The sequence below is a fragment of the Phocoena sinus genome, chromosome 3, assembly GCF_008692025.1.
Source record: "Phocoena sinus isolate mPhoSin1 chromosome 3, mPhoSin1.pri, whole genome shotgun sequence".
Taxonomy (NCBI): domain Eukaryota; kingdom Metazoa; phylum Chordata; class Mammalia; order Artiodactyla; family Phocoenidae; genus Phocoena; species Phocoena sinus.
The window spans coordinates 134,599,842-134,626,948 of NC_045765.1; the positions used below are offsets into that span (position 1 = coordinate 134,599,842).

Below are 27,107 nucleotides of genomic sequence, written 5' to 3' on the forward strand. Positions count from 1 at the left end.
TAGAGACCCAGGATTTCAATTAACCCCTTGTTCAAGTCAACTAAAAACATCGCAAACCAACGCAGCTCCACCTTCCTGAAAGGACTCTTTCAGCCAAAGAGGCCAGTTTCTCTTTCTGCTCATTTGCTGGAGCTCCTGTTTGGCAAGGCAATGACCAATATAGAAACAGCACCATTCAGAATAAGATGGACTAGAAAATCTCTATTTCTGCTTTTCTCTAGATGTGCAGTGAAATGAAAATGCTTTTTTTGAGATCCTTGAATATAAATCCTCTACGTTTTAAAAACGTCTTTTTTTTTTTCTTCAGTACTCCTAAGGTCATTGGATAGCATTACGTTGGGTTTGGGTTTTGTTTGTTGTTTTAATTCTAGTAAAATCCCATGATTGTCTTCACAGTGTTGCTACCATATCACCTTGTCATTAAAACAGACTTCGTGCGTTTCATGGAGCATTCATTTCTTGATTCAGTTTTTATTGAGTGGGTCGTTAAATACTTTTGTTTCGGAGTTCAACATTATAATTTCCCACTTTCTCCAACAGGGAAAAAAATACATTTGAATGAATGTTCCTCATGCCTCAATTGGACTGGCTACCATGCTGTTAGGTGTATCTGGGAGCTGAGAGGACATCGACGCCACTTCACTGCCAGTGGAATTAGAGCCCGGTCCTCCTTCTGAAAAATTGACCTGCATGGAAGGTTAAGAAATGAATAAAGGAGGCTGTGATCGTATTCACAAAAGGATTATAAACTTGTCCTCTGTGTGTGTGTGTGTGTGTGTGTGTGTGTGTCTGTGTGCAGAGACAGATATATAGATAGAGATATCCGCACATATAATTGAATTTTAACAGGCTTAAAGAAAGCCTACAAGGAAAAGAACTTGGGAAGAAATCCTCTCGCTTTCCCATCTTCCAAGAGATCCCTGTTTTAACTGAAACTGAATTCCCAACATTATGTTGCATTAAATTATTTAAGAACAAATGTGTTTCCCACTGTAAAATGGCATCGCAACTCTACCATGCATGCTCGAAATAAAATTATCCTGCTGGCTACGTGTTGCCCTGGGAGCAGGCGAGTTCTCAGTCTCTAGGCATCAAAGCCTCCCTTCTTGAGTTGGAAAATCCATAACACGCCGCTCAGATCCTGTGACGGGAGATTCAGGGGAGGCTCCACAGAACACTGATTAACTCCTCAGAGGGTTCACAGCGTGGCCTTTCTTCCTTGCTGTTGGTCCTGCTGCCTTTTGGCCTCTTTCTCTCTTTCAATCAGGCTCTTCCTTCCGAGAGGAGACCCATATATTATAACGTCATCCACATTATAAATATCTGGCTCCTTCTCTTAAGCCGAAAGTATTGTGTTGCTGTTGTAAACCTTCTTCTCCACTCTGCTCCCAACACCTCCCCATCCTCGGCTTCCCTTCCACTGCTCTCAGCTGACACTAAAGTTTCAGGAGGTGCAAACACTCGGCTGCCCTGAACCCTCCCCTTACCTGCCTTCTATGATCCAAATAACTGGTAAGATTAGCCTGACATTAAAAATAATTTCTTTTTCCTAATTCCGGGATCTACCTTCCTTGCTATCTTATTGAACTTCCCCACTGTGAAGCCAAGGGACTTCTCAAATCTGCCTCCTCTAGACTGGCCCACTTTCAAACAGACACCTGGGCCAAGCCCTTTTAACACCTGCCTGTGGCCCATTACCCAACTGTTGCCACAAAGAAAGAAAATGCCCTCCAGATAAATTTGAGGGGAAAAAGTTAACCTCAATTCAAGCTTTATTTTCAAAGAAAGGCACAAGTTTTTTCGATGGATCTTGTTTTATAGAACAAGATCTTACAGGGCTGTTTATTACTTAAGAAAAAAAACCATATGTGTACATATATCATCTCACAAAAGATATATACTTAATAATATTAGTTATCTTCACCCAGGTGAAAGGTGAGTTGAGTTTTCTCTTCTCTGGATGTGTAGAAATATTAACACGAAAACCGGTTTTCACATTATTATCTCTCTGATTGGTAGAACTCAGGTTCCTTTTGCTATACATGCCCCACAGTATGTGACTGTGAAGGATATTTGAACTTACATACTGAAAAAATGTTTAAGCACTCCTACATTTTAGATTAAGATATAGTCCCAGAAAGAGATATAGTCACAAAAAGTATCAATCATATCTTTGAATAACTGAACTTTTTATTGATATATTTGAATAGTGCATATGGGTGCCTGCTGACCATTGATAATAACATTGATTATGTATTACAACATTGATTATTATTACAATCACCTTGATTTAGGTCCTTAACTATACCATGCTCTAGGAGCTGAGAAGGGAGTACATTTACTGGCTGCTGATCAAAATGCCAAGGTGATCTCTAATGTCCCTTCTGACGCTACAAGTCGAAGATGTATGATTCTGCAACCCAGGATACCTTCTCACGCGTGTCTATTTAGTTAGGCACCTTGAAGTTAATCCCTCAGAACAGGCCTGATTGATAGAAAATTCAACCTATATGGTCAAACTATGAACTCTCACAGAAAAGACTGACAAGAGGTTTGTTTTCCTTGAGTGCTTCCCTCCTCTCTCCAACACACCCCCTTCGTCTCTCCCCAACCCTGGGGTCGGGGAGCACCCTCCTCGCTAACCCCCCCAGAATCTTTCCTTGTGTGACAGTTTAACCAGAATCTCCTTTCTTTGGAGATTCAGCCTCTCCACTCTGGGAGCTGACACTTACCAGTTGCTGAAAAGCCGGCTGATCTATGTCACTCTGCAAGGCGAAGTCACTCAGTACTTTCCAAGGCGGCTGGTAACTTTGCACCTCCACTGGGTTTGCCTGTAAGCCACCGTCGTGTCTCTCTGGACTGGCAGCCACCATGGGAGTTCCTGTCATCCCCTGGATATTCTGTGAATAGATCCCCCCCCAATCCCAACATGTTAATGAGCAAACTCCCTCCCTCCATTGTCTGTGCAGGCTAAGCAAATATACCCTGGTATTATCTTATCTATATAGTGGCCTTTATTGACTCAGTTAATCTGCTGGGCGTATGGATATTAGCCAGGGTTCAGTTTTGTGTTATTACGTTTTGTTCTTCTGTTTCTGTGGCCTGGACTATTAGGTCTGCTTGGACCTTATTAAGCGAGATTCTGTTTCGACTTTCTTCTTTCCCTTTAAATTCACTGTTAATCCCAATTCCGCCCGTCTGCCTTTCCAGGCCATAGCATCTCAGTGGAAAGCTGAGGCAGGATAGGCCTCCCTTCAGCCTCTAGACATGGTGATTTTCTGGGCAGTTTGTTAGTCAGATCTGGGGGTAGACTTTCTGCAGGCAATTCTCTGGGAGCCAACCCCGACTCCCAAGCACTTGGGTCAGGCCACTATTGTGCTATTATGCACTAACCAACTTAGAAAATGCCCTGGCCCAGGCTTGGCCAGTCTGTCAAATTTAATGACAGCACGTTTTATGGCATTTAAAAATAGGGCCTAAGCCGTAAAAAGCAAAAAAAAAAATAAAAATTGCTGGTTGGTGGGGGGAAGAAAGAAACTCTTTAGTTTAACCTAACCAGGAGGCCTGCCAGTTGGGTGCCGCTCTGGGCCAGGGATGATTGTGGGTAATAGTGCCAGGGGCCTGACATCTCTGGAGACCTGGGCTTGACCTGGAGCAGAAGGTGCCCTGTTTTCACGGGTCACCTTGGGGCACTTCGCCCACCTGGGGGCTCTGCTGCAGGCTGCGCACGGGGGACACCGGGATGACCCTGGATTAAAAAGGAAGCCAAGGAGTTGTCCCTTCCTCCTCTCGGCTGCCTGAGGAACTGATGACCGGAACTTTGGCAAAACCGGCGCCAGGCCTCACTGCCCACGGAGGGGGCGACGGCCCTTCCGGATCCGGGATAGGGCGAGGCTGAAGGGCACGAGCCCACCCCCGCGGGCTGGGGCCTCCCGGAGCAGCGCGGGCCGCGGTGTGGGCGCTGGGCCGGGCCCCGGTGGGGGGGCCTCTCCCCGGGGCAGGGGTCGGGGGGAGGGGCCGCCAGTGCCGGGTCCTGCTCCGGAGCCGGAGGGAAACGGCGCCGGCCCACCTGGGCAGCCGGCACGCACGCCTCCTCGGCTTCCCCCTCTCGTCCCCTGCCCGGGCCCCAGGGCCACTCACAGTTTTGTCATTGGGTTGCTGCTGCTGGAGCTGCTTCATCATGATGCTCCGCTTCTTGTCCTTGCACCGCTTGTTCTGAAACCAGACCCGGATCACGCGGGGACTGAGGCCGGTCATCTCCACCAGTTGCTCCTTCATGAGCGCGTCGGGCCGGGGGTTGGCAGCGTAGCAGGTCCGCAAGGTGTGCAGCTGCTTCTCGTTCAACACAGTCCGCACGCGGGTGGTCTTCTCTGGCTGCTTGTGGACGTGGGGCCGCAGGGCCGGCTGCCGGGCGGAGATGGGCTCGGCTGCGGGGCAAGGGGTGCCGTGAGCGGGCCGGGCCGCCTGCCCGCGCCGCTCCCGGACAATGGGCAGCTCTTTGCAGCCTCGACAGACAAAGCAGGGGCGGCAGAGGTGGGGGTAAGGGGCGCGAAAGGGAGAATAAAATCTCGCTTTCTAATCTCAGAGGTCAATGCTCAGTAATCCGGCCCCGGAAAGCAGCCTTCGCCCCTGCTCGTGTCAACATGGAGTCAGCAAAGGGGCGCACGTCTCAGGGCCTGTCTCCCTGCTCACAGCAAGGGCGGCATCGTTCTGCCTTGTTTCTCCTCCCTATGCGCCTTTTCTAGTACCCGAACTGGGCCCAGGTTACACCGAGTCCACACACACCCCCACCCCCAACGCACAGGCGGTACTAGGGAAAGAAACGCAGAACCCCAGTGACAGCCAGAGACACTACCCCAGCGGGATGCCTGCAGCGCAAAGGCTGAGGAGAATTCTGACAGAGAGCTTGAACTTCAGTCCCCAGGGTACAATTATATCAAGGGGATAAAGAAATTCGGGATTTCGGCCATCTCTCCAGGCTTTGATCTTTCTTAGTCTACCTGGATCTACTAAATCTACCTGGATGTTCCTGATGTGATCTGATCCCAAGAAAAGGAAAATCGAAACTCTTTAGAGCTGCCTGGCCTCTAGAGGAAAGACAGCTGGGGAGTGTTCTGGCTCCTGACTCCCTCCCAATACTTCGGCCTCTTCTGTGCTTCCCACAGCAGAGCACAGGTTGCACCTAACAGAATTTGCCACCTCTGGCTTTGCCCCCCTGCAAGCTAAGTCACAAATCCCCCAGGACGGAATTCTTAGCGCTGCCAGAGAGCAGAGGAGGAAGAGTTGTAGTTTTCTCACAGCCAGAACTCAGGGCGAATTGACACTTTAAAAATGCACAGGGCAGATCTATCAAGACCAGAAAGCAGGTTTGGAAACGTTGTCTGCCTTCTTACCTGTGGCCCCCCTCCTGGCCAACCTTGCTCTATTTCTACTCTCCTTCCTGGGGCAAGGGCCCTCAGATCTGTTTGTTACAAATCTTGCACTTTCCAGGACCCCCGGGGGTCAGGTCAACACCTATGGGGTCAATTTAGTGTCACAGCAACAGGCCCGAAGATGAAATTCTCACCAAATCAAGTAGAATGAACGGTTTAAAGAGGGAGGCTCCCTTTCAAAGGCAATTACTTCAGATAAGCTTGTGGACAGTTTTAAATTACGGCTCCGTGCGAAGGCTTGCAATTATTAAAACTGTATCTTTTCAGGCCCACTCTCTCACAAAGGGATACAAATAAATTTTTAAAGTATTTTGGAGTGGGGGGGCAGTTTGCAAGGGAAAAGGAATTGAGAGGCTAAATAACTTGAGGCCACCTAAGCTTCCTTCATTGGGTTAAAGGAGGAAGCTCCAGGGGCCCAGAGCTCCACCCCTTTAATTAGGCAGCTGCGGGGAGAATACCTGGCGGGGAGCTGAAGCCCGTTTTCAGTAAGCCGCGTTTTGGAGGCCAAGGTGAACTGGAAGTACTGTTTGGGCGTGTGCAGACACGTGTGCCCAAGCGGTGTACATTCACGGGCACCCACATCTAGACACACAGACGGGTAGCTGTGCTGGGGGGGGGGGGTTGTCAAGGGAGACAGTGAGGGCATTGAACCTTGCTGCGAAAGAGTGAAGCGCGGTGCAAACCGCACCCAGAACCCTCCGCCTCCGACCGCAACAACCGCCGCAGAGGTCCCAGGGTTGCTGCGGCCGCTGGCGCGCTGGCAGGAGTGGCGCTGGCCTCGCCTGGCGCCTGCCTCCCCGAGGAGGGCCTCCCTCCGCGCCCAGAAGTACCTGCCATTTGCAGCGGCCGCGACGGGTGCAGGGGGCTGAGCGGGTCGCCGGCGCCCAGGCTGGCCCTCTCCACCACGTCGTGGTCCGCGCGGCAGAAGAGCCCGTCCTCCCGCAGCGCGAACTCGTCCCCGGGGATGAGCTGGCGGCTGCAGGCCACGCAGCGGAAACACTCGATGTGGTACACCTTGGAGCGGGCGCGCATCACGAAGTCGTTCTTGCTGAAGCCGATGCTGCACTTGGCGCATTTGATCCCGTACAACCTGCGCGGGGGCCGGGCCCGGGGCGGGAGGGAAGCACAGAGAGAGGTGGTCACTTCAGGCGGGCGCTGCCCCCGACCCAAGGTCGCTGGCAACCTCGGCCACAATGCCCTGAGACACTGAAATCAGCATTCGCAGACAAGCTGGGAATGGGAGGGTGGAAATGATTAGATTTCTCTCGTTTCCCGCTCCATTTCCCTTTCCTATGAGCTTCTGTGTCTCGATCCGTACCTCTTAGTTGAAAACGCCCAGTCCAAACCATCGAAAAATGTCTGACGTGTTGGAAGCCTGGGCCGCTGCTCCAGCGACCAGTCCAGGGTGGCCCTTGCCGCTCTTGGCAGGAAGGGGTCCAGGGGGACTCGGGAGTCACTGGCCCCAAATTTTTGCCTCCCTATCCCCCAATTTCTGCTGCTAGAAACGTCTCTAAAACTGCAACCCAAATCCTCCTTTCAAAAGAAAATGAGGTTATGGAATGAGATTGTCACCCCACTCGGTTTGAAAACACACAAATGCACAGGCAGAAGAACAAAATGAAACCTCTGAGGGTTTCCAGAGCCCTTTCTGCACAAGCCCACTGCACTTTTTCCCAGCTAAAGATCTTTTCCTCAGGCAGCAATGTTAACAGAAAGTTTCCTCTCCCTTCCTCCTTCTATTATTATTTTAAAAATCTGCTTTGGTTCCCTCCATCTTTTTCAATTTGCTGAAGCATCTACCTTTATTTCAGTTTGTTTGAGAACCCTGACCAGACAGAAAAATGAAAAGACCCACTCCTAAGGTCTTCTTCACTGCTGACCTTTCTTTACCAAGAGACAATCCTTGTAGGTTTCATCTAGAGGCTCTGCCCTGGCCCCCTCTCCGCGTTATCACTAATAATCAAAGCAGGAGCGTTCCTACAAAGAGAGAATGGAGGAGAGGAAAAGACCTACACAAAGCGGGGTAAGAGGGGGAGCCTCGCTCCCCCAAGGGGGGAAAGGCATTCGGAAATCTAAACGGTCTCTCTGTTCTGCTTTTACAACTACAGGATTTCAAAGGGACACACACACTTGTACGTGCATACACACACACAGTTGAAAGAGAGAAGAAATGTAAAAGCGATTGGTTCCTTCCACTAACGTTTAGCCAGAATTAGGCACAAGCAGGTCTGAATACAATTGAGCAAAACACTATCTCCACAGGAGTAAAGCTACTGCTGGGGTTGAGAAGTGAGCTCTCCCTCTCCAGAATCTCCAGTTCACAAACCAATCAAGTAAACAATTGAAAATGGCTCATTTGTCAGAGGTTAGAAGGTAGATTCAAAAGTTTTCCCTCCCTCCACCTACTCTATGTGAGATCTCCCACTTCATAGGATGAGGACTTTACCTTGCCTGTGACCAAACAATTTGGAAAATCCCTCCCCCTTCCTCTAGCTTCCCACTTCCCCTCTTTCCTCCCGTCCTCCTCCCCCACCATCAAAGTATTAATAAACTTTTTTTCCTGCACTGTTCAGCTTTATTAAAATTACACTCTCCACTTCATGGTTTTAAAATAAGAAAAAATACTGCACACTAAGTGAGCAGGAAAAAATTGTAACTGCATACTTAAATCACAGCTAAACTTTAAGGTTAAGTTCTAAGCTCCATAAACTCTATGACTTACAGAGCTAATTACTTGTTAACAGCCACTGGAGAACTTATTTTTAAATATAATATTTTGATATTATTCGACATAATAACGAATCGACATAATAACGAAGGTGTTATCTCTTCTGTTTTGTTCTTAAAACAATAACATTTTCTTTGGAAATTCTACTTCCTTCCTAAGGCAGAAAATGAAGTTTCTGACATATGTATACACAAGTCAGAAAATTTGAGATTGGCAAAGCATAAAGTTTAGACGCAGAATAAACTGAAAGAAAAAACTTCAGGAAGTTCCTTATGTGGTTTTATTCTTGACAGTAAGGGCAATTCGCTCATTTTATCAGTTACCAGATTTTAATGTGAGAAAGGAAGCTGTTCAATTATCTAAATATACCAATTGTTCGTAGACAGATGATGGGCAATTTGATCTGCTCTGTCTAATTCATCAGCTCAGATAAGATAAGAAAGAAGACAGTCAGATGTCACCAAAGGGTTAATATTTAAAAAGATTAAATTTCCGGTCTTTTTTACAGAGAATATTTGGGTTGGTTTTTAAATTTTCCAGGCAGGAGTCCTTACCCTAAAAGTAAAAGGGCAATATCTCTATTTGCTCTTTCAAAGTACATCTCTAAATATGCTTAGGTCAAACTATTTCACCTATTGCATTGACATCTCCGAAGAATCTGGAAGTTACTAATAAAATACTCGATTAAAATAAATAAAAAAGAAAAAGCATTGCATGATACAATAAAAACCAACCAACCTTTTTTTTTAAAGTTTAGAAACCCCAACTTTTCCATCTTGATTTTTTTTGTTTGTTTTGGAAGGGGGAGGGTAACAGAGGAAAATAATTTGAGCATCACAAATTCCAAGAGCAATTATACAAGTTTCAATGCCACATAATTTATGGGAACCACTATCGAGTGTCGCGGGGGTTTTTTTCCCTCTAAAAAGTAAAATGAACAGCATAGGTTAATTTACATATTACACTTACAAGGGTAACTTTTGCACGCTGGAATCCATTAAGGCAAACTTCACCAAAGGACAAAGCCACAGAAAATAATAAAGAATGGGGAGAGAGAGGGAAATCTCACAAAATTAAGGAAGCAGTATAAATGGCGTACCTGATATAATCTCTTTTACAGTAGGTTTTCCCATCTCTAACAAAGCACGTACAGCTCTCGTCCAAATACTGATTACACTCCGCACATTTCAAACATGCCGCATGCCATTCCAAATCCGGAGAAACCCTCAGAATATACTGATCGTGAATTTGATTGCCGCAACCAACACATAGGGAAATCAGACGTTTTTCTGAAATGAAAATAAATACATGATTGACTAACCGTTTACTTCCTACAGAGATAAACACACTTTTAGTGTCGTTCTCTTATAGGGCGTACTCTGCGAGTTTTTTTTTTTAAAAGAGTATTGCACTTTGGGATGGTAATTGGAGTGTGCCATCAAAACCCTGACTCATTTTTAAAAGGAGGTGGAATATATGTAAAATGCAGATTTGAATAGTCTACATTTGTAAGCCTAGCACGCAATCAAACCCGTTCATTTTGTATTTCTTTTTCCTCCCTCCTCCCTCTTTGCCATAATCATTGGGAAAGATTATGGATAAGTCAAGTCAAAGAAAAGGTTTTGACTAGAAGCGTTAAGTGAACGCAGGGATGTCTATATTTTCCATGAAGCACGCTCTTAAATAGCACATAGGACTGGAAATTGTTAGCAAGAGCAGACATCAATACAGTTGTCACTTGTTCTCTTTTGCAAGTCTAATGCTAATTCACATCTCCGGGTATTGTATTTGCAGGCGGACCTTTGCAACAGAATAACCTTCTCGGAGAGCTCAGGATTCCCGAGGAGGAAACCACCGCTTAGCACCAGAAGGCTAGGGTTTTGGAGGGCACGCAGGCGAATTCAAACACAAGGTACGATCAGTTTCCCGAAGATCAGAAGCGACAGCAAGCATGCAGGCGTGGCGGCAACAAGAAAAAGCCACCTTCTCTCTCTCTCTCTCTCTCTCTCTCTCTCTCCAAGCAATGACTCGAACTCCGAAGAGCCCTTGGCACCCTTGCCTGAGAGAGACCCCCGCACAAGAACAGCACACCGAGCCCCACAAGGTAAAATCGCCTCTTACTTTTTGGTGGATCTCCCATGTCTCCCATATCTGTAACAGGGAGTAATGTCCACAGTGAAATGGTGGTTGTACAGTTGGTGACCAGCCCACAGAGAGGATGCTGGAGCTGTGGCTAAGTGGGAAACAGTGGCCCCTAGGGTTGCCAAGGCTGAGAGAGCCGCTGCCCGGCTGCGCCGCGCCCTCGTGGATCGGGGAGTCCAATATAAGCCGGCGGAGTTGGCGGAGCGGAGGCGCTGCGGCGGCGGCTGACTCGAAGCGGCTCGGGCACCTCTCTTCCTTATCTCTTACTCAAACTTCTCTGCTCCAACTCAGCTCCATCGTCATTGGTCTGACGCAGCGCGCGGGGACGTCAGGCGAGCGCCTCGCCCATTGGCTGCGGGGAGTGCGGCGCAGCTGTTCTGATTATCATATTTCAGCCTCGCTGCTGCCGTGCGCCACTGACCGCTCAGCGAGCCCGCGGGAGAGGATTAGGGCTCACGAGGCGAGTTGCTCGGGCCTCAGGCCGCTCTCCCCCGATGCTCGGGCGGCCCGGCCGCTCTGGCTTTTGGCTTCCTTCTCCTCCTCCTCCTGCCCCCTCCCTTGCTCCTTCTCGGCCGTGCCGCCAGCGCCCTCGCCTCCTGTCGCGCTGCTCCTCCGCCCTGCGCTCCTGGGGTCCCCGCAGTTCGGCTGGCCGTGTTGCGCGCTGGGCTCACTTTTCCGCCGCCGGTGGCGAGTGGCTGGTGGGTAGGTCTTCCTGATGAAGAGGTCCTTCCCGGGCTTTAGGAAGAGGGGCGACTTGGAACAGGCTGTTTGCCTCGTTTGGTTTCGCGCTTTGGCGCACAGCTCCGGGCCTGGCCGGGCTTTGCTGCCGGGGCGGGTGAGTTCCCGAACTGGCTGCGCGTAGCGCGCTGGGAGCCAGAAACGTGGGGGGTGGGGGGAAGGGGCGCTTCGTGCCTAAGCGGAAAATCAGGTTGGAAGCGCACAGGTAAAACCAAGCTGACTCCGCGGACTACTCTCTCCTTCCGACCCGGGAGGTCGGCTTTGCAGTTTAGAATTAGGAAGTGCACGAACCCGAAGCCTAAGTGCAAAGTGATCGGCCAGTAGTTTAAAGTTTGCAAAGTGAATATAGCCTGTCCAGTTCCTCTCTCTTCTGGTTTCCTGCCCTTTATTTTTAAGCAAACGTGTACAGTTAGCTGGTGGTGTTTGATAATTGTAAGGACAAGTCTCCACGTCTCTCTAGAGATTTTAAAAATGCGTCAGTCTAAGGGCGTGAGTTAGGGAGAGGTCCAACAGAAGAACAGCGAAATACCTATTTCCCTTCACTGGGTGTGTTTATCTAATCATTTTCTCTCGGGAAACAACCTGGAGAGAGAAGAATGTTGGCTGCAACTCGCCGGTAAATAACTGTTTTTAATAATTTCTTACATGTTCTCGTCATATCTTAACCATCTCCCCAAAACAGTCACAGAAAGGCCACGAAGACTCCCCCCACCGCACTCCTCCAAAAGCTCCTGAATAGCTATTCCTTATCTAATGTGACTGCCAGTTTTATCTAAAAAGGCCCGCAAACGCACGCAGTAGTAGGTTTAATTTCGGTGTTTAATTTCGGTTGCCTTGAGAAAACCTGGTGTGTTAGGAAACTCCGTTCTTTGTATCATCCGCCAGATCTAGCCCTTGATAACAGCCGTGAGCCCTCAGCCGGTCTCAGTGGCTCGGTTTACAGGGATATGCTTCTCCAGAGCGCAGAGAGAAACTAAGATGCTGAATTTCCTCCTGATCTGGCTGGGGCTTTGCCAAGAACATGCATTTGTTTTGTTTTCTCTCAAGGAAAATTTCTAAATGGATCTCATCCCTTCTGTTTTTATTGTATCAATAAGTTATATCAGAGTGCGTGTGTGTGAAATCGAAAGTTAGAGGTAGGTTGATACATTTACCAGACTGGGGGGGCGGGCGGGGTGGTTTTGGTTTTTGGTCATAGTTTCTAGTCTCGCTGGTATTATATGCGTGGAGCCTTTTGTCAGGCTGCTTTTGTAAAACTGATGCTGGTAATGACAACACGAAGCAAATCTTCCCAGCATACGGGTATGTTTCCTGTACAGATAACCAAGCTGACTCTATTTTTTAAAAAGGTACTATATCTCCAGGAAGTAGAGAATTTTAACCAATCATATTCCATCATGCCACCTTTATAACATGGAATTAAACAACGGAAGCTGCCAGAAGCCTGATGACTTATATTTGAGATCCAGAAAGCACCCTCACTATCCATCCTCCTTCAAACCAGCCACACACAGAGTGTGGTATTTTAACTCCCTAAACTCATAAGCTATTCTAAAGAATTATTGCTCCTGATGATAGCAAGTCCAAATAGAAAAGCTGGCATGTGGCTTGGAGGTAACCCGTTAGTAATAGGCAATTTTATCATAACGATGAAGACAAGATGTTTTCCTTTCTTCAGCCCACACTGTTACTGTAAACAAGTATTTTCTTAAGAAGTTTCTAAGCTGTTAGATACCTCCTGTCAAAGGGAGAAATTTGAGGGAACCCAATTATGTTGTTCCATGATGGATGTACTCTGGAGTTCTGTGTGTCTGTAGCTAATACATTTTGCATTAAAATCAAAGTTAGGATAGCAGGCATTATTGTTTCACTTCACCTTGAAGTTCAAGTGCGATCACAGATTATTCCCCTGTTTGTTTAAATGATTTCTATACACACATTTAACGCATCAAATATATCTGTAAAAAAATTTTGTAATGTTTTTATAGAATACATCAAACTGTGATTAGCAATATTTCCACCCCCCCCCCAGTATTTGATCACAGGAGCGACCTCTTGTGTTCAAAGGGGGGATTAGACCCTCTCTTGTCAAAAATGGATTCAATTTTGACCTTTGTATATTCTGGTAGGTCAAAAAATCTATCCTTAAAAACAGCAGTTGTGTGAATCCCGTTGTCAGCTCCTCTACTGGTGAGAGAAGAAAGAATATGAGTTCTTATTAAGTATAGTTCCCGTTACCTCCTGGCCATCACAAATATATTTTAGTGTCTTTGAATATAAAAGGGATGCTAAGATTTAATAAGTTCCACTTGAGTCTGTGGCATCCACCCACATGGACTTGTACACACCTTCCAAAACGCAGCTTTTCCACCTAAAATGCCTGGTGGGCTCTTACAGCTGCGCTTTGTGTGTTGTTGCTTTCCTTCTCTGCTTTGATTAAAATTTAAACACTCCACATCAAACAATGCCAAATACAGATTCCTAAACAAATATCATGTTCTCAAGCTACGTTTCAAATATCTAAATGGGCTTTAATTGCAATTGACAAGTAGCATTACATATTTAGGATTTATTTGTTGCCCAACAACTTCTGGCAGATATAAGTGGGTTTTAAGTAGGTTCTTTGGGAAATTATGTACGGTAAGGGGGAAAACTTTTCCCTCCCCAACTAACCAAGATTGGGAAGGAGAGGCGGCTTTGATCAGCTTTCCCTGAACTATGGGTTTGTTTGGGAACTTATTCCCAGGGAGGTGATGCTCAGTTTAGCCCACATCAGGATCAGGCTTGAGAATAACAATTGGAATGCCAATCTCCACGAGTAAGGTGTTCAGATATAAAAATATATATATAACTGAAGGATTTATATTTTCTGATATCCACAAATACATAATCTGGGGGTCAAAATGAAACATGGACATATTTTACTCACCTCAGAAAATAGGTATGGAATATATGTATATTTATCCCATTCACACTTTTTGTTTTTACTTATCCTATGTAAGATAGGAATAAGGCTATACAAACCATCAGTATCTTAAATCACATCCAAGGGTCAGATAAAATTACAGCCGTATAAAGGGAGTCACGATAAACCATTTATATTCCACCCAGAACCGGCTGTGGATGTTTAGAACTAATTTGCCTCTCTTCCAGTTGCTGGTGCTGGCTTAATGAGGATGAATCAAGAGAAGCTGTACTCTAATTTCAGAGAAGAATGGAAGGGATATTCTTTATGTACCATTGGGTATGAAACGATTGTCTTTTTTTCTCTCCTTTTTTTAAAAAAAATAATTCTAAGCAAAGATAATAATAAAGGCAGCTAACAACAACAAACCTTTAGTTGTCATTCTTATTGCCAAGGACTCCTGCTGTGGTTGTAGTTTTGTTGAGTGTCAGTTGCTTTATTAACCAGTTAAAACAATCTGGGTGAGTTAGCAAGAATTTTCTTCTGCATGCAGAGCTTCTTAGCCTGAATTCACGTAACCGCTGTGTCTGTCACCAGCGGTTCTGCTATTCTCTATTGGCGGACGGCAGCCAGGGAGGCAGCGTTCATGTGCGGTCTCCTGCTCTGTTCCCAGTCAGGATAGAATTCCACGCTCCCGGAAGCGGCGAAGCCGCAAACCTCAGATCAGTCTTGAGAATGCGAGGTTCCGCATCTCACTGCCGGTAGGACTTCGACCAAGCAAGGACAGAAATTTGCACCCTCCCTTTAAAATTGTGCTTTTGGAAACATTTATGATTTCACAAAAGCGCTGGCCATGTCAGGTGAAACCCTTTTCTTCCTTCTTAAAGTTATTTTTTTTCTTTTTTCTTTTTGAAACCCTATGTGACTAGGAACAGGCAATTTTTAACTGGACCGGAGGTCTGCGTGGACCCCAGGTTGGAGTCAGTGAGTGCAATGTGCTAAGAGGTTCTGATCCAAGGACGCACTGAACCCTACCTCTGTCAAAGCCTTCATTAAATGCATCGGATTCTCTCGGGGGTAATTGGAGTCCTGAGGGGCGAAAAAGCTTCTCTCCCAGGTCCTGGGCGGTTCAGCTGAAAGCTACCACATCTGCACCCAATCTAGCAAAACACCCACGGGTCCACCCGAGCTCTCGGGAAACCCGGAGCAAGTTAACTCAAGTGTAGTTGATCAAATGACATTCTTTCCGAAAGAAGTGACACCCTTTGCCCCACTGCAATCCTGTCCAACCGGCAGCTCTGAATTTAGCGCCAAAGGATTGATTTCCAACGCGCGATGGAGGTTTACTGGGAACGAGTTGGGGGAAGGGAGGCGAAGGTACCTTGTTGGAGGTCAAGAGGAGGAGGGGCAGCAGAAAATTACCGGCCAAGCGGGGGAGGGAACTGGAAGCCCGGAAATCTACCACTATGCCTCAAATAACCTTCCCTCACGTCTCAGAATTCAGCGCTCGAAAAAAACAGCCTCAGTAAGGTGTCCTCGGCTGGAGTCCTCGGGTAGGTTGCGGAGGTGATGTCAAGAGTTATAGCTACTTTCTACGAATAAAACTGGTGGCTAAAGCGTGTCGGGGCCGTTTACTGTATCTGAGAGGAGCGTGGGTGGAGGCTGTTTTTAAGCGGGGGGGAGGCAATCATTGGTGGCATCTACCGGCAGATTGTGAGCGTAGGAGAGAAGGTGGTTTCGGGGCTGGAGGAAAATCTCCAAACCCCAGTAAATGGCTGGTCAGTTCAGAAGGTATAAAAAAAAAAAAAAAAAAAAAAAAAAAAAAAAAAAGGTATGATTTTAGGGACAATCTTAAAGGTCGACTCCGCGAAGGTGAATGGGAGGATGAGCTCCGGGCGCGTGTACATTAATAGAATTCTCTACGCCTCCAGATCCAGGGTGTTAAGAAAAATCATTAATTCTTTGCGACTTCAGGCTGAGAGAAGAATTTGCTTTGCCCCTCTACCTGCTAAATACCAGCTGAGAAAGGGGCGCAGGAGACGACCCCTTTCAGAAAGAACGTCATTTGATCAACTCAACCGAGTTAATCACTTGCCTCCCGGAAGGGGTCAAGAACGCCATCCCTTCCCCCTGGGGCAGCCGCGCGGCGCGAGGTCGACCGCTCTACCCCAGGTAGCCTCTCATCGAGGGCGCAGGAAACCCTGTCTGACTGTTCTCTGTAGGGCTCAGAGCTTTGCGATCACGTTTCTGGTGTTTCCTAGAACCCCACTCGCCCGCGTTCAAGCAACAAAGGTCGCTAGAAATTTAGCCTGCCCCGAGTCCAAGGATAAGAGGAGAGCGAAACAAAGAGACGCCCCCCCCCCCCCGCCCCACATCTCCGTCTCTAGCCTCCTCCCTTCCGGATTTCCAACTTGCCAAACTCTGTGCTGGAATCCACCCCCCCCCCCCGCCACTCCCCGCGCCCCGTGTTCTGCGCTTAAGGGCATTTTTCAATTTCATCTTCCCATTGAAAGAAGTGGAAAAATCGAACTGAATCTACACCCCCGGCCCTAATTCCTGCTAGACTTGGGAAAAAACCAACGTCCCGCAGACCTCCTTCCGTCCGGGTTGGCGAGCGCGGCCCCCCGAGAGAGGCCACTCAGTTCCTTAGTGTGAATCTGCTTGTCACGCACCTTTGGGACCAGAGCCCCGGATGGCCTGTCTCTGTCGCGCACTGGTGGGCCCGGGTGGGGACTCGAAAGTAAAAGTGAATCAGTTCGCCTGCCCGTGGTGCCGAGCACTATAAGAGCAGGGGTCTCTGCCTGCCACCTGGGGGCTGCCTGCTGGGAGACCCTCCAACCTCCTAGACCCGAAGAGTGGAGAAGAAAGCACAATCCGCGGCTGCAGGCTCAGAGACTAACCCTTTGGGAAGGTAAAACTTTCAGTGTTAGGTTGCCCCCTTCTCTGCCCATACCCCAATCCCCCGGGCTCCCCTCCCCCAGATGAATATACTTGTGGAAATGAAAGAATCAAGGTACCATTTTAATTGCTTCAAACCCTTTGTCAAATCATCTCTTTATGCCAGCTGCCAGGGGCTCAACTTGATCTGAGCGCCTACATTCCAGAAAATGGTAAGGACATTCCCTCTGCATTTGCCTTGGTGGCAGCGTCCGGAAAGGATGGTATAGCTATTGATACAGAACATTGGAGTGAGTGGTTTAATTCTTAATATCACCACCAAAATGTAGATAGCCCCAAGTATTCGTTGGCATTTTTTTCCAGGTTTATTTTATTCACTTTGTGTGGCAAGTGTTTGAATTGGAAAACGAGAGAAACCCCGCAGCGTAGATTCACTTCTGTGCTCTTCTGTCAGGCGGGGGACCCACATGCGCTGATTAGCCGGAGAAGCGGACTCCTTTGTTGATTTAAGAGTTCATCAGGCAAGAGGTAACAATTACCTTGTTGCGTTTTCTCAATTCTCTGTTGTTGGAATGCCTCCATTGTACAAAATTCAATCCAAAAATGAAAAAAAAAATAAGGCAAAAAGGTAACAATGGTAAGACAGATCTATTTTAACTGACTTTGTGTGTGGATTGTATATACCTTACAAATATATGAAAAACATTAAAAGTATATAGCATATGTTTTATGTATAATTATGTGCTAATGATAACATTATTTAATATTTTAATATAATTCCAGAAAGAAATGTTTGAAATGCTGTTTCATAGTACACATAACACCCTCCTTCCAAGAAAATAATTAGCAAGCTTCAAGATAATATTCAGGGTGCTTTGTAATAAGAACAAAATCTGAAGCTTCATAGACCAAAATCCCATCAAACATCATGGTCCATGACTAGTTTGCTACAGGTTAATTCTATAAAGAAATACCCTTCTGTTTTGCACAGTCTCATTTTATTTCAGTTGTGCATTTAAAGTATGTATTTTACCACTTACTATTCTGAAATTTCCAATCATGTCATATCAACAAGAATTAAAATATGAATAAGTCCTAGAAAATGCTTAAGGAATGACTACGATTAACTTTTGTGGTTTGAGAGTATTGTGCTCTTCTTTATTTAAATGTAAATATTAATATATTAATATAACTAGATAGTTCACCATCTCCTAATTTACAAGACATTCATATAGTGAAAGAGCAAGTATTACTTTCTGTAATGTCTACTTAAGGTCTATTATCAAAATATAGTAATAAGATTCATATGAGTAACCAAAATGTAGCTATCCACTCTGCTATCAGAGTGTTCAGTCTAGTTATAAAGACATTGAACTATTATATCATGTGTGCTCTCACTTGAATGTAGTTAAATTAATGCTTTGTCATTTTTAAGAATCCTCCCCACACTCCCTAGGTATGTGTAATAGCCTAGGAAGATCACTGCATCGACTGTAATGCTAAATCAGATATTATATTATTACCTATAACTAGCATGCTGCTGACTTTCACTTGAATACCAGGACCCAAATTATGTCTTACTTCAGAATGTGGTACAGTGTGCTGTTTTGTCTTCTTGGCTCAGTGTTACAATTTATTATTCACTCTCCTTTTTATGAGCTGCACAAACCATTGGGGATAGTGATGAGAAGCGTTGGATAAGTTTCTTTGGCTTTGGAATCTCCTATGGTTTTTGACAAAATAGAAGTCTTATCTTTTTAGGTCTTGATGGTGTGTTTCTTCCAATCCTGAGATGTTGATTTAGCTGTCCCGAACATCACATGATGTACCTCTCCATAATCCTGTACCCAAGCCATTGCAGATCTGCTGACATGATTTTGGATATGCTGTGCCAGGGCAAGTATATTCTTTTGAATGATGCCAGTAGTGAGGAGGAAACATGAGTACAGCTCTCAAAGTGGAAGAAAAGGTAAGTGGGTAGAGCATCACTCCTTTGAATATGGTGGTGGAGAAAGAATTGAGTGTACATGACTTTATCAGCCATCAAAAGAGAGGATGAAAATAGATGTTAGACTAAGAGAAAAGTATTCAATTTTGAGAAGGGTAAGAGAAAGCTTATTGAGGAAAAGGAAAAAGTGGAGTAAATATCAAGAGGAACAAAAGAAAGGAACAGGCCTTGATGACCCAGTTCATCTGGCACCCAGATCTTTACTAGCAGTAGATGGAATTTGGGAAAAAAATAGACTTTATAATTATTTTAATCTGGCATTTATACTTTAAAACTCTGATTTAAGGGGGGAGATTTTTTGTAGACTATTTGGCAATAATTTTAAAAAGTCGTATTGCATCTGTAAATGTCTTATGCTAGAATGCTTACCAAAAGTAAACTCACTATTGTTAAACTGAATCAGCACAGAAAATACAAACTAAAATTACTAGAAATACCACAGAATGGATTCTTACATTTTTTTATGTAACTATGTTCATTTAACAACAAGATTCAGGACTCAGAAAGGAGAAAGGACTAGATCTGAGAAGGAATTTTATAAAATGGCTTCAAAGTTTTCCAGAGTTTTTGTCAGTCATTGCCCTTTCTACAGATTGGATTATACCAGAAAGTGTAATTCACGTATTTGGAACTGCTCACTTAAACCATAATAAAAACAGAAAGATGTTGTGAAAAAACTACCGTATGTTCAAATTCATGCCAAGGAACTTGAAGGGCTGCCAGCAAAATCATTGCTCTGTTAGCATTTCTGACCTGGCTTCACATTCTCCTAGACTAGTTCTTCAGATGTGAGAAGAATGTAAGCCAAAACCACAAGGGAGCACTCTTCACACCCATGCCCTTGGGAAAAGTTGGGATGTCCAAAATGTTGGAATGGTCAGATACAGTTGTTCTCAGAATCTATTCCGGAGGTCCTGGGGTCAGAATGTCTGCACATGTGCACAAACCAAGAAGCCCATAAAAGCCTGATTGGAGGCAGCAGTGCCCCATAAAATGTCATACCCAGCCAGAATCCAACAACATTTGAAAGGCGTCTGCTATAGAGAAGAAATATGAGACTGACAGCGTCATCTTCAGCAGTGGCAGCAGCAGTGAAGAGAGATGGATGGGGATTAATCATGGTAAAATACTGAGCAGAAGAGACAGCAAATTCTGCCAAGCATGAATACTTCTCTACTCACATGTTTCACAAAGTACACTCTTCAAAGTACAAGCTGATTGGTCAAGGTCAGGTTGATCTTTGCTAGGCTAAAAGAAGCAGCTGCTGAGTGTATCCCATGGCAGATGGACCACACTTAAAGATTTTTAATGTTAAAGAAAAATTATTTGTGGTTTAACAGTAGAAATACTTCTGATAACACATGGTAATCAAAATTGCATTCCCTCTCAGCGCTCATGCCATTCACTTTGGGGAGTAACACGGATTTATAAAGATTATTGGATGCTATTAGCCTGTGGATCTTCAGGACTTTTTATGTATATCCCTTACGTTACTAGATTTAGCATGTTGCCTCATTTCATAACCTCTCCTCATTAAGACATCCTTTGTGTAAGTAAAACATTTACATAACGGCCTTTGAAGGACTGAACAGGTAGCTCTAAACGTTAGCTCTAGGCAAGGCTACCAAGACTGAAATAGCACCACAACCCTCCCCCAGTATCTATCAAGGGACACCAAACAACTCTTGTAAGGATTTACTTCTTTGACAGTCATAAAAGGCTTTTTAGTCTTCAGAGATTTTTGTTTAGTTTTGTTTGTTGGTTTTTATTTCAAATATGAAAGCTTTCTGTAGGTGATTTTTTTCCCGTCCCTTTACCCTTTTGCGTTATTATGAAAGTTTCTATAATGAGCAGGTTGACAACAAGAAAAAAAGAAGGAAGATGTCAAAAAGGAAACAAAGATGGTGAATCTAAAAATGAGTGATATACAATGGAATACAACTCAGCAATGAAAAGGAATGAAATATTGATACATGCTATTACATGGATGAGGCTCAAAATACATATGCTGAGTGAAAGAAGTAAAACCAACAGATGGACACACTGTATGAATCCATTTATATAAAATTCTAGGAAATACAAACTAATGTAGTGACAGAAATTGGATAAATAGGGACTTGAGGATGGGACAGGTAATGGAGGGGAGGCAGGGAGGGTTTATAAAGGGCCTTTAAGGAAACTTTTGGAGGTGATATATCTTTTGGAGTTTCATTATCTTGATTGTGGTGATAGTTTCACTGGTGTATATCAAAGCTTACCAAATTATATTCTTTAAATATGTGCAGTTTATTGTTCATCAGTTATACTTCAATAAAGCTCTTAAAAAATCAACCTCAAGAAAGAAGCTTGAAGTATTGTGTTGCCCCATTCTTTATTATTATCATTCCTGTATACTTTTTACAGTGAGGTGATAGGGGAAAGGACAAATGCCACAGCATTGTGCATGATGAAATAAGGTGCTTGAAGAGAGAAGGAACTTACCTCAGCCATTGCCCTGATTGGAGCTTTGTCAGCAGTTGATCAGGAACACCAATGTGAATTTTCTATTGCCTAATTCTATAATTTTAGCACTTTCCCTTCCTCTTGTACTATCACTATTAGGGAGGATCCCAAGATATGCTTTCAAGAAGGTTTCTCAAGTATCCTACTTTCCCCAAAGTCAAATTAATTCTATCATTTTTAGCAGTTTGTTGATAATTTTTTATGATACATCACTTTCTACTTTGTTTAAGCATATGTCTTTCCATCATTATCAGAAAGTCTAACAGAGAGTCCACATCCAGTCCATTATTATAAACCACTGGCTATCTACAGATCTTTGGTGAATTATCTAATGGTCTCCCAGCCAGATGAGCCCTGCTGCCTTCGGCTGAACTCCTCCAGATGTCAGTGTGTGGCTCCCCTGAACAGTATTCTTGGCCACTTGGTTCTGTCACCCAGCAGGTCCTAAAGTCAGCCTGATTTATGTCTGAGCTCTTCACACCCTTCAGGCACTGCCTTCAACTGCTGGCTGCAGCCCGTGGCTTTCTAGACAGGCTGCCATGTTCCTCTTTTTGTCCCTGTGGATGGGTCTCTAGCACGTCCCCAACTCACTTCTTCCTTGTAAACTTAAGTTGCTGTGAGCTGACCTCTATATCTGATCTTCAAGTAATCACATTGGTTCTATCTTTAATCACTCAGACACACACAGGCCCTTCTGTGAGGTGGAAAGAAGGGGAAAGAGAAATGATTTAATGTGGCAGTGCTTAAATGTAAGATTTATGTCTCCATGTTTTGGATTTGAGGTTTAAACAATACTCACGAGGGAAGGGATCAGCTAGTTTCTTTGCCTGTAGCTTATATGTGTGGGTCTCTCCACAGGGCAGGACTTGTACATGGGTGAGCACATACCTCCCTTAAAGTCAGAGGAGGGTATGAGGCATTTGAGGGCAGAGGAGATGGAGCAAGATGAAGAACACTAGTATTGACTAGAAACCTTTCTTCATACTAGTTTCTCCCATCACCATTCAAAGTTACAAAATATGCAATACAGTATTATTGACTGTAGTCACCATGCTGTACATTATATCCCCAAGACATTTATTTTGAGACTGGAAGTTTGCACCTTGTGACACCCTTCATCTATTTTGCTCACCCTCCTAGAAAACTTTTGTGGCAGAAAAAAAGAGCATTTGCAAGGCTGTTGCCAGAACAATTTTTTTTTCCTTTTCTCTCTGTGGAAGAGACTGCTGTTTGCTCACAATATCCATTCCTCTCCCACCCCGCTTCTTCCTTGCCAATAGAATCCTGTTTGCTGTTTGTTTGTTTGCCTATTGGATATATTACCAGCTAAATCACTCTATTTCCTAACCTCTCTTGTAGATAGGAGTGGCCAGCAAGGTGTAAGTGGAGGTATATGTGTGGGTTTTGTGGGAAAGCTATTTAAAGGGTAGCAGACAACTAGCATGCATCTCTCCTGCTCTTATTTCCGCTCTTCTCTTTGATTGGAACTTGGGCATTGTGGCTGGAGCTCCAGAAGCCATATTGTATCTTTGGGATGACCATGAGGAAGAAGCCAGGCACAGTGAGCAGATGGGAGAGTTTCCTGGGTCTCTGATTATTTTCTAGAGCCATGATACCATCTCTGAAATGTTGTGCTAGTTATCTATTGCTGCATAAAAAATGACCACAAATTTATCGGTCTAAAACAACACCTGTTTATTATCTCACAATTTCCTTGGGTCGTGGGTCTGGGCATGGCCTAGGTCCTTGAGCAAAGGACCAACTTAGGGGTCCTTTGCTCAAGGTCTCACAAGGTTGCAGTCAAGGTGTCAGCCAGGCTGCATTCTCATCAGAAGTCTTGACTGAGGGAAGAATCTGCTTCTAAGCTCACTCAGGTTGTTGGTAGAATTCATATCCTCACAGTTGTAGGGCTGAGGTTTCCATTTTCATGCTAGCTGTCATCCAGGGACTACTCTCAACATCTAGTTCGGGACTTTGCCATGTAGCCATCTCCATAGTTCACAACATGTCTGTTAGCTTCCTCGAGGCCAGCAGAAGAATCTCTCTCTTCAGGAAGGGCTCAGTCCTTCTTTTAAGGGCTTTCACCTGATGAAGGGAGATGACCTCTCCCTTGTGATTAACTCAAAAATCAACTGATCTGGGACCTTAATTCCATCTGCAAAGTCCTTTGGCTTTTGCCACATACTGTAACCTAATCACTGGAGTGGCATCCCATAATATTCACAGGTCCTGTCCACAGTCAAAAGGCACGTATAGCAGGAGGCTGAGAATCTTGGAGGCTGTCTTAGAATTCTGCCCATGGGCTTCCTTTACATTCAGAGGATAAACCCCTCATTTCTTTCACCATAGACACATCTCTGATACTTACAACCAAATACAATTCCTAACTGTTACAGTCTCTGGAAATGTAAGGGAAAATATATAAACAAATAACTGAGTAAAAAAAAGCAACTTCAAAATTAATACAAAAACATATGTTTGTAAATTTTTTTTAAAAAGTCAAAAGCGAATACCCTCTTTCAAACACTCCAATACCTCTTCATTCCCTAAGAGTAGAGGCTGTTAGTCACAGTCATTTTTCTGTGCATTTACAGACACACACTCCCATATGCATGTATTACATATATAATAAAACGTTTAATTATATTTTATACATATATAACATCTATATTTATTAAAAAATTAATCATGTGATGCATAATATTGTTGTAGGATTTTTATGTATGTTAATGCCTTCCATCCAAAGACCACCAGGAATTCACTTGTAGTGGAACAAGTCGGGTTTATTGTTCATTGCTGCAAGAGAGACTGCACACCATGGAGAACTTGGGAGTGTCTTGATAAAAGGGTATTAGAAAGAATTGAGGATTTGTACTTTAGTTGGGTGATTTGGGGGGAGGGTTTAAAGAAATGGGGGTTTTCACACTCTGGATTGGATGCTATCAGAAGGTGGGGTTAATTTTGTGATTGGGTATCTTAACAATCTTTTCTAGAAGGAGGGAAGACCAGAAGGAAAATAAAGCTGTCATTGCTAAAGAAGCAGCGCTCACTTAAATGAGCCAGGAGATATTTGATATTTCTGTGGTTTGTACAGTGACTTGGCTTTTGTCTTGTGAGTAGACAAAATTATGAAGTGGTCTTGGTCTTTAGAGTCACAGAGAAACCTCGCTTCATGTTGATATCTGTGAGACTGTTTTGGTGGGTCAAACGGGAGAACACTGAGCCTTAGGTGTGAGGGCCAGGCCAGCTCCTAGCAATACTGAGCTCCTAGCAATACTGAGCTGTGTCAGACTAAATACACAGATGTCAGGAGCTGCTTTTCTCATTCTCCCAGAGAATCTATCTACTGAGAGCAAAAGAAAGATACAAATGAGGTAATATATTGCATTGATTTGGAGATAGAACACTTATAAATGATCCACCACATGCATACTTATATATGTAGGATCATAATGTAGATGATAATTCTAGACTTTGAGACATTTCAATATTGTCTGAAAATATCCTATGTTGGTAGGATACACACACACCACACCTACAAGCATATATGAAATACATGTTTTATATATGTCTCATATATATACTTTTTAAGAGAAAGCATTACTCTAAAGTATCTATAGACATGTTTATAATATATAATTTGTATATACTTTGTTAAGAGAAAGTATTACTATCACATCCTGAATCAGTATACTAGTTAGAACTTGTAGGATTTATCTTGATTGGTCTTTGTTTCAAAGTTGTATAAACAACCAACTGCTGCTGCTAATATCAACAACATTTTCTAAAAATATGCAGAGCATGTTGTGTCCTTCTAAATATTTATCTTTTTTAATAATCTCAGTAAGCTATATTTTGGGAAACTTTTTGGGTGGGCAAATAAATACTTCCAACTGAAACCAAATGAAGAATAGTTCAATTCTCCTCTAGCATTTATAGCATTCTTCTCTAGTAATCGAAATATTCTTGGTCCAAAATAGATCTGGGCTCTAATGATTTTTCTCTCTAAAGTTGGAGTAAGTGAGATTCTTCCAGAGTCAACCAGCCTGGTTTCTCATTTTTCTGTTAGAGAAAGAGAGCCCTTTGAAGTTCATTCTGAAGTTCCAACTGCAGTCATGTGTATTTTTCACATTCCTAGTCTTTCAAGTAAGTGTTGTAAGCCTTGTCTACAAAGTAGTTACAGAGTTATCTGAAAGGGACTGTGGGTTGCTTGTCTAAATTAGTTAAGATGACTTGTAATTTCTTGGGGGAAAAAGAAAATGAAAGTTATCTCTGAGTGTTTAGATTGAATTTCAGTATTCAAAGGATGAAATCTTCCACAAATCTATTTAAAGTTGCTGAAAAAGGTGTAATATAAGCACAATACTGTACCTTCTTTCCTTTCCAAAACCCCTGGAAAGGTGCCATAGAACATGTGTTTACGAGTCTCTGCTAGAAGTGAGTAAGCAATTACCATAGATCAGTTTAGCGGCCAAAAGACACCCAGTTCATTATTCAGTTTCCTGGTCCTTGTTCCCCCCAGGTGTTCTATCTACTTCATATGCCACTTCATATCCAGGTTACCTGGTGAATCAAAGGCAAAGGGAATAGGCTCTGTGGTCTCTTGAGAAGGCAGAATGATGAAGCAAGTTGATTTTTAGCACACCTTCTGCTTCTTTTTTTTAATTTTTATTTTATATTGGAGTATAGTTGATTTGCAATGTTGTGTTAGTTTCAGGCATACAGCAAAGTGATTCAGTCCTATGGGGTGGGCCAGAAGCTTTGTTTTTTTTTTTTTTTTTTTTCCGTAAGATGGCTCTAGTATCACTTAGTTGTCTTTAACTTCATTCGAAACAATTTTGTTAGATTGTATGTGACAGCTGTCATATCAATGTGAATTTTAAAAAAGACATCAAAATTGGTGAATTTTCGTGTAGCCATTTTAATATTGAAGATGGAAGAAAAAAACAACATTTTTGGCATGTTATGCTTTATTATTTCAAGACAGGTAAAACGCAACTGAAACGCACAAAAAGATTTGCGCAGTGTATGGAGAAGGTGCTGTGACTGGCCAAACGTGTCAAAAGTGGTTTACGAAGTTTCGTGTTGGAGATTTCTCGTTGGATGATGCTCCACGGTCGGGTAGACCCGTTGAAGTTGATAGCAATCAAATCGAAACAATAATTGAGAACAATCAACATTATACCACGTGGGAAATAGCCGACATGCTCAAAATATCCAAATCAAGCGTCGAAAATCATTTGCACCAGCTTGGTTATGTGAATCGCTTTGATGTTTGGGTTCCACGTAAGCAAAATGAGAAAAACCTTCCTGACCATATTTCCACATGCGATTCTCTACTGAAATGTAATGAAAACGTTCCGTTTTTAAAACAAATTGTGACGGGCGATGAAAAGTGGTTACTGTACAACAATGTGGAATGGAAGAGATCGTGGAGAAAAATGAACCGCCACCAACCACACCAATGGCCAGTCTTCATCCAAAGAAGGTGATGTTTTGTATATGGTGGGCTTGGAAGGGAGTCCTGTATTATGAGCTCCTTCCGTTGAACCAAATGATTAATTCCAACAAGTACTGCTCCCAGTTAGACCAATTGAAAGTGGCACTCGACGAAAAGCGCCCGGAATTAGTCAACAGAAAACACATAATCTTCCATCAGGATAACGCAAGACCGCATGTTTCTTTGATGACTAGGCAAAAACTGTTACAGCTTGGTTGGGAAGTTCTGATTCATTCGCTGTATTCACCAGTTAT

The 27,107-nt window shown here is 44.0% G+C and overlaps 1 protein-coding gene across 1 annotated transcript; it reads right to left on the bottom strand.

The window, feature by feature from the left end:
* Positions 1 to 302: 302 nt before the first annotated feature.
* On the bottom strand, positions 303 to 10,533 carry ISL1 (ISL LIM homeobox 1). The gene is made up of 6 exons (XM_032628137.1): positions 10,282 to 10,533; positions 9,260 to 9,449; positions 6,263 to 6,522; positions 4,141 to 4,427; positions 2,733 to 2,900; positions 303 to 686 (listed from the first exon to the last, which is right to left on the bottom strand). Exons 1-6 carry the CDS (start codon positions 10,307 to 10,309, stop codon positions 570 to 572), a joined length of 1,050 nt encoding a protein of 349 aa, XP_032484028.1. The 5' UTR covers positions 10,310 to 10,533; the 3' UTR covers positions 303 to 569.
* Between the last annotated feature and the right edge of the window lie 16,574 nt (positions 10,534 to 27,107).

Bases quoted from the DNA above. Each gene is read 5' to 3' on its own strand.
- ISL1 (XM_032628137.1), bottom strand. From the start codon at position 10,309: ATGGGAGACATGGGAGATCCACCAAAAA. The intron at 9,450-10,281 runs GTAAGAGGCGAT...TTTTCATTTCAG, and splicing joins CATGGGAGATCCACCAAAAA to AAAAACGTCTGATTTCCCTA. The intron at 2,901-4,140 runs GTGAGTGGCCCT...ATCTATTCACAG, and splicing joins AGCAACCCAATGACAAAACT to AATATCCAGGGGATGACAGG.